Source organism: Hylaeus anthracinus, unplaced genomic scaffold (genome assembly GCF_026225885.1).
Source record: "Hylaeus anthracinus isolate JK02 unplaced genomic scaffold, UHH_iyHylAnth1.0_haploid 12002, whole genome shotgun sequence".
Taxonomy (NCBI): Eukaryota; Metazoa; Arthropoda; class Insecta; order Hymenoptera; family Colletidae; genus Hylaeus; species Hylaeus anthracinus.
In genome coordinates, this window is record NW_026534349.1 from 15,417,234 (window position 1) to 15,428,859 (window position 11,626).

At 39.4% G+C, this 11,626-nt stretch overlaps 1 protein-coding gene across 10 annotated transcripts in view; it reads left to right on the forward strand.

Moving 5' to 3' along the window:
* Nucleotides 1-6,139, forward strand: part of LOC128892544 (uncharacterized) — a 27,190-nt gene extending 21,051 nt beyond the window's left edge. For 8 of the 10 annotated variants that reach the window (XM_054153060.1, XM_054153059.1, XM_054153064.1 and 5 more), the window contains 5 exons: nt 851-1,018; nt 1,920-2,064; nt 2,599-2,706; nt 2,778-2,930; nt 4,695-6,139. In XM_054153060.1, the coding sequence (XP_054009035.1) occupies nt 851-1,018; nt 1,920-2,064; nt 2,599-2,706; nt 2,778-2,930; nt 4,695-4,752 (632 nt within the window). In that variant the 3' untranslated portion in view covers nt 4,753-6,139. Of the gene's footprint in view, nt 1-850; nt 1,019-1,919; nt 2,065-2,598; nt 2,707-2,777; nt 2,931-4,300; nt 4,334-4,694 lie in introns of all 10 variants that reach the window. The other 2 variants (XM_054153065.1, XM_054153062.1) reach the window with 2 other exon arrangements.
* The last annotated feature ends 5,487 nt before the right edge of the window (nt 6,140-11,626 follow it).

The following is an 11,626-nucleotide window of genomic DNA, read 5'->3' on the forward strand; positions in this document are numbered from 1 at the left end:
AAATAAGCGATTTTTCTTAGACAAGGAAATACATCTATTCTACTAGGTTGTCCCATAATTTCCCGGACATTTGCTACCAATAAATCATTTTATAATAACATTTTAATCAAACAATAATTATTCTTCAAAATAAATGCCATTCAATTCAATTCCGATTTGGATCAAATGTCATAAAGAATTGTAATGTCAAAAATTCAAGCGTCTGGGAACTTGTGGGCCAACCTAGTATAACATATCGTCTATTATGTTCTATGATCTTTCCCCATCTTTTGGGTAAATTCGTCGAGGTAGTAACCCTCCCAACTGCAAAGATAACAATCATCAAACACCGAACGAACTTTTTCGCCAATCTGATAAAGTGTTTGCAGTGACATGTTTTTTATTCTGCGAAAACACGTCGTCTTATCTGATTTATTTATTGCTTTTAAACCGAATATGGTTTATATAGCATATACGTTACATAAACATATTAACATATTGCTTAACATCTTAATGCGCCATTTTTACATAGATTAACTTCAAACTACTTTGTATAGCGTCTGTGTGCTTACATTACTTTAATGAAATGAAATGAAATTATGATAATAATAACTATTTAATTTAAATTTAAATTAAATTAAATTTTTATTGCGAATCGGTTAATAAACTCGAATATAATTAGCAGGCCTTTAATATCTGGACCACATAGGAAACACTTCATACAAGTCGGAAACTCCAAAGTTGGATATCAAAACACCATTTACCGACCATCTCAGCGACTTTAAAATTCAAACATGGAATTCCACTAACATCTTAATCAAAGAAAACACCTTGTTTCGCATTATTCTGTTCACCCTGTTTTTCGTTGCAGACAGAGGTAGAACGCGAAGAAAACGGCGGGACTTCTTCGGCACGATAAGAAAGCGACTGAGCCGATCGAAAACGAGAAGCAGATCCGTTGGACCGGAAGGTGACGCGAACCACGAGGACGCTCACTCTAGATCCATATCCGCGGACAGGGCCCGCGATCCCGGCTCTGGTATGTTGCTTCGACCTGTATCTCTGCAATCCTGAATCGTAAGAGGGTTGTTTTGAGACTCTAGAGTTAGCAGTTTCCTCCATTAGTAGTTTATAGGGGTGTGCGGGATCTCGGTCGGGACGGGAATTCCTCCCGGGATCGGGATGGAATCCCGAGAATTTCAGAATCCCGAATACATCCGGGATTCCCGTGAATTTCCGGGATCCCGAAACCATTCGGGATTCCCGAGAATTTCGAGATCCCGTAAATGTTCGGGATTCCCGGAATTTCGAAATCCCGTACATTCGGATTGCTGAAATTTTCAAGAATAACAACACTTTCGGAAATCACAGATATTATTCTATATCCCGTACATTGTCGGGAATCCCGGATTTTTGCGGGATCTCGTGTATTCTCGGGAATCTCGAATCAACACGGGATCCCTTATAAACTCGAGAATTCTGAATATTCTCGGGAATCCCGGATATTTTCGGGAATCCCGGACATTTTACGGGAATCTCGAATATTTTCGGGATTCCCGTAAGTAGTTTAGCTCCATAGTTTCGTGTGGCTAGTATAAAACTGTACCTACTTGTTTGTTTTGCGTACGTATCATCTGCGTCACGGCACGTCGGTGAGTACGATCACGTAGCGACGACGCAACCGAGAGCCAGTCAGCCATTGCTCGTTTACAACATCAAAATTCGTTTGAAATTCGAATTGGTCGTTCTTAAAATTTGCCCTAGTCGTCGTCGAGCTTTGCAAGTTTGCTCGATAGAAACAGCGAGTCACGTCAACGCCAACGCTAACGCTGATACTAATGCTACCGCCGATACTAATGCTACTGCCGGAGCTGCTATTCGTCTTTGACGTGGTACTAACGTTACGGAGTGCAAACGATCGTTTCGCTTGAATTTTATAGCACGTTTATCGATACCAGGAAGGGAAGAGCACTCGAGGCGTTCCAGTCTGAGCGAGGCGTCCGGTATCAGCGGTGCGTCGACCAGAACTTACGTCAACGAAGCTTCCACCTTGGTTCTCGAAACGCTCGAGAACGGTATTAAAAAGTAAGCAGTACGATACATTTTCTTTTTATTAATAATTGTAGCGAGAACACACCTAGAGCATAAGCGAAAACCGCGCCTAGACTAGCGGAAAAACCCAGGCCTCGCGCTCGACGTGTACCGAGCGCGCCACAGGTCAGAAATCATAAAGTTCCCCTCGCGAAAACAGACCCCTGATTGGTCCCATGGAACTTCGCAAAACGGTATAAATACGGGCTAACGAACCCCTGAAAAGTTAGTTACGATCTTGGAGTCGAACACCCCGAACCTTTGCCTTGAAGCAGCCGGACCCCAGCGAACCAGGCACTCCATTCGCTCCAGAAGCTGCCGGATCCTAGCGGACCAGGCTCTTCGCCCTTCCGAACCTCCATACCGGAAAATTATAACTCGACCATCCCGTCAAAGACCCGCGCACACGCTCTAGTGCAGAACCCGGCTCGAACGCCGCCCTCCTCCGCGCACTCGCGTTTCATAATTAAGTATAAGCTCCGAGTTCATAGCGAGAACAGCGAGTCACCGACGCCTGGTTCTTTTTAGGCATTATCTGGTGCCACTGTCGCTCGCGCAGAAGAACAAGTGGAGGAAAAAGGGCACGAAGCTTCACATATTTAACGATCATACCTTCATAGCAAAACACATGGCTGGGTAAGCGTCCAAGGGCGAAGGAATCTGATAAACAGTGTCGAGTTTCGTTTTAACCGAGTGTTTCGTTTCAGTGGGACCGTATGCGAAGTATGCAAGCGAACGCTCGCGAGAAGATTAGGCAAACAGGGCTACGAATGCAGAGACTGTCAAATGAAATGTCACAAACACTGTCACGTCAAAGTGGACACGATGTGCCCCACGTCCACCATTCAGAGCATCGAATTGTAAGTGGGCAGCGTCTTGCTTTACTATGGAACTCGCGATAGTAACGCAATGGGGGCCATGGACGTAGCAATTTTCTACCAAAAGTCTTTCTTTTAACCGAGTTGTGGATTGCTTAGAGATATCTTAATAATAGTTTAGGCAACGCGAGTCAAGAAAACACCAAGAAAACTTTGATCATAGACTAGCCTTCTTTTTCGAACTTTTGAATTATCACCGTTTTCCCGGTATTTTCGCTCGAATGAATAGCCATCTAGCGGTGAATATACCGAACTATTTTGAGGAGTTTAATCAGCGCCTCTATCGGGAGAACGCTCAAGTTTGTCCTCGAATAGTTCTCTTCTTCCTGGTAGATGGCGTTATTTACAGTGCTTCTTACCGACCTGTTGGTAAATTACCATATAAATGGCGCCATCTAAAGGTTGAAGGCCGAACTATTTTTTTTTTTTTATAATGTAGTCCTAACGGTCTATTTACACTGTTCTTGTAACTTATAACATTTCCTTTTCTCATTGTCCCTTCTTTTTTATCTATCATTTCTTTATTCTGTTTCCCCATAGGCGTTCTCCATACTTTTAACCAGCCCTAACCAGAGATGGGCATTATTTAGATAAAAAAATTATTTAAATAGAAAATCGAATAAAAATACGTAACTTTATCTTTATTCGATGACTGCTGGATAAAAAAATGTATTCGAAGTAAATGTATTCAAAGGATAAAGATACCTTAAATTATTTTTATCCGAAGGCTAAAGATACCTGCTTTATCTGCAGACAGTTTCAACCCTAAGATACTTTTCCGCATTTGTACCTTTATTCGACGGCTTGAGTTACCTGGTTTCTCGCCAGAGACATTCATCCGTAGGTTATTTTCTCATTTTTATCTTTAACTGAAGTTTTACTCGTCGCGTGGGATAACTTTCGTACTTTTATCTTTATCCATTACCATTTATATGTTAATTACCGACGTGATGGTAATTTACCAACAGGTCGGTAAAAAAGTACTGTAAATAGCGCCATCTACCAGGAAGAAGATAACTATTCGAGGACAAACTTGAGCGTTTTCCCGATAGAGGCGCTGACCAAACTCCGAAAAATAGTTCGATATATTCACCGCTAGATGGTGACACCATTTCCCGCGGGAAATTTAAACGTCTTTCTATTCCGTCAAGTGATTCTGGAGATTAGGTTAATTAAACAGACAAGACGCCAATCAGGGATTTTATTTTATAGTATGTAGAGGTATGATGTACCTCCTATTATGTGACCAGCTCTGTCGAAAGACAATATTGATACGGCTATGGTCCTCGTGAGGATAAATGTTCACCTAACGGCAAGCTAATTCTATTTTTTTTACCCAATTGCCGCGTAAGGTCTCTACTACCAGTGCTCAGTGAATAAGATGGGTAAGTTCTTGACGATGTCCAAGCATTTCCTAATACATAGCTGCGCATGAACAACGTGTTCTTCCGTTCGTTTTCTATAACCGCCGTATGCATTTTCTGTTGGTGTATTCGATTGCGCCAAATCGGGTCGTTGCGATCCCTATTTCCCCTGATCTCTCACCGTTAATATTTCTTTCCTTCTCTTGCTTCTCTAAATTCTAGAGTTCGAAGCAGCGTTTTGCCTGTGCCATCTGACTGCTTCTAACAAACCTCCACTTCAGTTATCAGTTTACGATAAACTTATACGTATGCCTATAATCGCAATCTGATGAATCAAACAGTCCCACCTATTCCAATCGTTCTAATTAAATATTCTTTCCAGAACTTACGTGAAGATACCACGGCTCGAGCGAAAGAAATCGTCCCTCAGTCTCTGCTGACCAAGTCCCGGAGACGTCTTCAACGACCGAAATCACTTCACCTGGTCCGCCGTCGTTTGCAAACAGCAAATAATATCTCCCATCGAGTTGTCGTTCGAATCGCTTTCGTTCGTAATTGTTCATATTTGAAAAGCACGACGCGTTACACAGTTGCAAATATCGTAGACAATCGTCGAAGCAAGCCTAGCCACAGCAACCGTCACGGTCAGCTTCGATGCATGGAGCGCTTTTGAACGCGATAGCAAAGTTAATGATTTATTATCCGCCGTCTCGACTTTGCGCTTGTTAACCGGGACAAACGAATGCGAATGCGAACGAAACAAAACGATACGACACGATACGAAACGAAACGAAACGGAACGAAGAAAACGGAGGAAATCTGGCGACATTGTTCTCGATTGGGGAAGCGGTAAACTGAATTCGTAGACGCCTGTATTATGGCCGCGAAAAAGTTGCACAGCTGATAATAGCATCGCTAGAGAGGTAAACGGGAGGGAGGAAAAGGTTCTCGCAAGAGTTTCTACTTCGTAAAATTACTTTGCGGCGCGGGAAACAATTGTGCGCATCTACTTTGCGCATATGCGCCACTCTTACGACGATCGTTTACCCCCTAGCGGAGTCAGCATCGCCGTAGGATTTTCACGCGGCGGTGTATACTTACGTAACGTGTTTCTATATACGTTTCATCTCGAACAAAACGAGATCGATAACGTTCGAGACGAGTAATTAAATATTCGTCCGTTTCTACATCCGTTCCTAGTTTTACGCGTTCTCATTCGAATTTTCATGTAATTTTTTACGCTTCAACGAACGTATCCTTCACCGTATGTATTGGAAACGTCTGATTTTCTATCGATTCCCAGTATCACACTTCGAGATCGTATACCCGTTTCCCTGTCGCGATTAGGATTTAGGAAATGGCCGCACGATCGAGAAAAGCGACGCGGGAAACTGAGTATGTAATCGGAAACGTCGACGTTAGTGCCTCTAGACGCGAAAGCTTGTAATTTTCGAGACATCGTTGTAACTGTCCGATGGAACCAATGATACTTTTGATAGTATTATCAATTCTTACGGTGGTGACGAATCGATCGATCGAAATCGAACGCTTACACGCGCACAACTCGTGCCTGCGTACACCGCGGATAGAAAGTCGGCTGATAATATTATTATGATTGTAATTATTATAATTATTATTGTTACTATTATTATTATTGTTATTGAGAGGGGAATGCAGCGGAGAATATTTATGGAAACGACGTCGATTTGCCAGAATCGAAGCAGGAGGAAGAAAACACGAGTACAATAATGATAATGATAGTAGTATTGTGTTATGTTAAGAAAAATAATATATTGCAGTATGATTCTACACCGTTCGAAAGCCTTCGACACGAGTTCTTTTTGTACACTCTATTTACCCTTTGAAAAATTTCCCTACGCTCCTCCTCGTCTCGAGACCTTCATTAGACCTAACGGATCATCTTGTGTAAGAGTCGTAGGTAAAATGCAAGTATAAATCGCCGAGTAATAATATTACTCCTTTAACAATATTCTTTTTATTAGAGAAGCTCTACTCGCATCGAACGCTGGCAAAGAAGTGACTTTCCCGGCCTGGGAAAGTCTGTGCGCTGTCTTCTGAATGAAGGCTCTTCAAGGGCCTTCGGGGTTGTTTATGTGACAGGGCCCGGCGCCAGTCGTTGGGGTCCGCTCGCCTACGCGACGCACAGTGCGGACAAATAGCAAAATTGTGGACAAAAATCAAAATTTCATTACTAATATAAATATATTTCTATTTATTCACAAAAAAATTATAATTAACCATAAGTATTAATAAAATCACAACAAAATTAACAAATTTAACAAAAAATTAACAAACCCCGATTTTGATGAAACTTTGTATACTTGTTTGTGGGACCTTATTATGAATTACACCATCCTCAGTACGTGCGACTTTTGCGTTTTGAGGGAGAAATTAACCCTTTTGTCCGAGCCGCCCCTTTTACTTTTGCTCGGAAACGATTAGAGATTTCAAAAAAATGTTCGAGCAAACATTACACTGTTTTTAGAGACCTATAAATAAATACCAACAAATTTAAAAAAAAAAAACAAATTTTTTGTTTAAATTGCCCCTCCCCACTCGAAATTTTTGAAAATTTTGATTTATTTCTGGATCAGTAAAAGCGTTTCTTTATTCTGAATCCAACGGTATGTATGAGTTTGTGTGATTATCATACAGGAAAATGATGTAATATTGTAAAATTGTCGTTTTAGTAGTCCATATTTTGAATTCTTTAGGAATTTTTGTCTCATAAATAATAGAAGTTGCACCCATATGTTATTTAACACAATATGCTTCATTTTGGCCGAGGATGTGAAAAATAATTTTGATAGAAGTCCATAAATCAATTAAATCAGAATTGTTAACTTCCAATTGCGACCCTACACCAACAGTACGGTCCTTTATTAAAACTTATGTAAAACCGAACGTTGCAAGTATTTGGAAAAAAAAACTTATAAGTTTCTTAAAACATAACAAATAATGTATCCAAATATGTTGAGAACCCAGGATATTTTTTGCCGTTTTGTCTGTATATTTGTTTAAAGATAAAGATTGCATTATGGATACAAATGATTGATACATTATTATTTATAACAATTTCCACGCTGACACACATTTTCTACGATAGAAATCTGTCTCACATTGCGATATATATGTACTAATATTGAATTTTGTCCACTTATTCCGCACTGTGCGACGCCTCGTTTCTCGTCACGCCGATATTTAGGCGAACTGTGTCAGAATTCCTAACACTTGTTATCAGTCTGTAAGTATATCAATAAATTTTCACTAGAAAATAAATATTTCTCGATATAAAAACCTCTGACACACGGCGCAAATCCCACCGCATGAAAAATGGCTCGGAACCATCGTCCAAGTAAACTCGAGATACTTTCGGTCCGTTAAAGGTTAACTTCCTGAAGGGTCGTGGCATTTCACTGTTCCGTGAACAGTGGAGATCAAAGTTTTCGAGAATTGGCGGGAAGGTCGCGATGCTTGGGTCTCGAAATCCATAGATAGATCCAGAAGAGGCGGACGCGTTCGGTGGTCGGACCCGATGCGCGATCAAAAGTGGAACACGGCGACCCGATTCGGGGTCGAAGCCCCAATTTTCGTCGAGTTACCCGGCGGAGGGGCACGACGACGGGGCGACAAGGTATCCATGACGACGTGACGTCATGACGACGTCATCGACAAAGCTCAACGACCCGGTCGTACGTTTGTACATCGCGGCCCGACCGAAGGGCTGAATGGGGATGGTGCAACGGATTCTCGATTATCCCCCGTTCCGATTGATTCGTTGCGTTCGCACGTTCTCACTGGAAATCGACGCAATGCTAACCGAGGCAACGCACAATTTACCTTAGACGTTCTGCCCTCGGGAATGGTGATCATCCCCGGATTACGAGAAAAGGGTACGCGTGAACGGGGGAAGGAAAGGATATACTAGCATTGCGAGTAGCTGTTATACGGTTTTAACACTTTCAGTTGTATTCATGAAAATATGTTGGATTTTCTCTTCTTAAGGGGGCACTTCACTGTGAACGCACAAAAAAAAGCATATTTTCAATCATATTTTTCTCAGGAACTATCGCATAAAATTGAAGTCAACTTCAAATAGCTGCTGTTCATTCGTTTATGAATATTTTGACATAAAAAAAATTATATAGATTATCTAGATGCTACAAAATAGCAAGTAATTAGTTGTAAATAAATATTACGCACACTTCAAAAATAATTTGCGAAAAAGCGGTTGTTTACTTGACCCTCCACCTTTAATAGGGCATTTCACTGTGAATGCACAAAAAAAAAGGATATTTTCAATAATTTTTTTCTCAGGAACTATTGCATAAAATTGAATATTTTCAATAATTTTTTTCTCAGGAACTATTGCATAAAATTGAATGAATGTTTCCCCCCTTAAAGGTATGATTAAAGAAAGTAGATAAAAATTTATTTTTTTTTTGTAAAAAATATTTCGTCATTTATTTACAAAATAATATGCGTGCGTGCATAAAAGAAGTTATTCGCTGGCGCAGGTGATTTTGACTCTCCTGGTAATCTGAAACAGAAACACGAAAAAGTTTATTAAACTATGTCGTCACACCTATTGTCGGAACCTCCAAGTAGTTGATATTTTGATTTTTACTTACAATTTCACTTGATTTACGGTACAAAAAAAGTGTTTTTTTCTTCTCTCTTTCACAAGAAACGCTGCCATTTTGTTTATTTTCGATGAAATAAATAAGTGGAGGTTCCAACGATAGGTATGACGACATAGTTTAATAAACTTTTTCGATTTTCTGTTTCAGATTACCACGAGAGCTAAAATCACCTGCGCCAGCGGATAACTTCTTTTATGCACGCACGCATATTATTTTGTAAATAAATGACGAAATATTTTTTACAAAAAAAAAACAAATTTTTATCTACTTTCTTTAATCATACCTTCAAGGGGGAAAACATTCATTCAATTTTATGCAATAGTTCCTGAGAAAAAAATGATTGAAAATATGCTTTTTTTGGGGCGTTCACAGTGAAATGCCCCCTTAAGGGGGGAAGGTCAAGTAAAAAACCGCTTTTTCGTGAATTATTTATGAAGTGTGCGTAATATATATTTATTTACAACTAATTACTTGTTATTTTGTAGCATCTAGATAATCTATATAATTTTGTTGTATGTAAAAATATTCATAAATGAATGAACAGCAGCTGTTTGAAGCTGGCTTCTCGAAAATGCGCTGTGCAACGCACAAATCACTCTAATTATTTGAAATCAAAAATCCACCAATTTTTCGTTAAAATATAGTTACACCCTTTTTAAAAAATAATTGAAAACATTTTTTATTTCAATTTTTGTATAAAAACCTGTAGGTTTATGCAAAGGAGAATAGTTTAAGGAATATTTTGTGCCAAGTTTCATAGCAATCGGCTGAGAAATCTCTAAGCTACATTGCACAGCACGCGAAATTTTGTGTTTTGAGAAAAATGCGTTTAGTGTTTCCGGATCTAAAAATAGTCCTTCATGTACCGTTCGGAGCTAATCACTTTAATGATTCTGTATGTACACTTAGACTTCGAAGTTTTAGCTGAAATGGTCGGAGCACATTTTCCAGATGGTAAACTAATTTTCTAAACAAAAAAAAGGTTAAAATTTTGAATTTTACTTGACCCTCCCCCCTTAAAAGAGAAAGTTTTCGTTACAAAAACCATCTCTGCGCGTTTGGGTTTCTTTCCTAGACACAAGTCAAGAGGGTGCAGCTGCGTCCCATTTTGGCTTGTTTAGACAAAGTATGGGACGAAATTCTTCGTTACTGACCTCACTTTCATTCATTCGAGCTGCTTCTAGCGAACAGAACAGACGTGCTCTTCCGTGCGTTTCGTATAAAGTTTTAAAGTCAAGTTAAAATAAAAGTCTACTTATTCATTCCACCGCCTATATTCCAATAAAATACTTATGAAGCTATTGGAAATAGGGTGAATAATAAAATAAAAGTAATACTAAAATACTGAATTTATAGATTAACTTTAGCTTTATTCAATGAATTGTCACGAGCAAACTGTGATATTTTCTCAACGAGGAGCTGCACGAGACTGACCGATGAACGTTAAAAGAAAAACCGTAGAAAGAATTTCTAGCTGTATACAGCTACACTTGAAAGGGTAGGCCATAGCCTAAACGAAAACTTTCTCTTTCGTTATTCTGCACTGACAGATATAACGTTGTACATATTTCTCAGTACATTTATTTTTGTAGCAAAATGACATGTTTCTGTTTAGTAAATATTCCAACAGAAGCCATAATTTTGTTCTCATACAATTGGAAACTATATAATGTAACATTTACGTTAGTATATAGTCTTACAGCCCTATCAAAATTCTCGAATACAGACTTGTTTTATTTAACACCTGATCTTCAGAATTAGTTTTGGAATTCCTTAGTGAAAATCCCTGTCACCCATATGTGAGTGACATGGTAATCAACGTGTTCATAAAGAACAAGAATTAAAGACTACATGATTATTATTAATTTTCCAAACAATTGCAAAACTAGGAAGACAATGACTGAAACCACCCCTGATTTTACACGACGTACGAAATATTTCCATATCGCCGAAATTCCTGACGTTGGGGGTGTAAAAATGGAGGCGAGGAACTGTTACGTTGCTTTGATAAAGAACAGAAATTAAAATAACTAAGGTAATTCTATCTCACGAATACAAGTAGTTAGATTAGCTACTGGTACTCGCAGTAAAGACTACACGATGGGTTAAAGTTGAGGGTGAAATGCAAGTGATAGTCGATTATTATGAATTTTCGAAACAATTGCAAAACTAGGAAGACAATGACTGAAACCACCCCTGATTTTACACGACGTACGAAATATTTCCATATCGCCGAAATCCCTGACGTTGGGTGTGTAAATATAATGACGAAGAGCTGTTACGATGCTTTAATAAATAACAGAAATCGAATTGATTAACGTAACTCTACCTCACGAATACAAGTAGTTAGATTAGCTACTGGTACTCACAGTAAAGACTATTCGATGGATTAAAGTCGAGGGTGAAATGCAAATCATAGTTAAATATAATGAATTTTCAAACAATTGTGAAACTAGGGAGCCAATGACTGAAACCACTTCTGATTATCCACGACGTATATTTCCATACAACAAAATATTTCCATATCGGCGAAATCCCTGACGTTGGGGGTGCGAAAGTGATCGATTCCTCGTGGCCGCGTCGCGGCACGTATGGAAATGTCAGACTCGAAAGAGGAAGTGCACGACGTTGCGTGCGTGAGTGTTTGCGC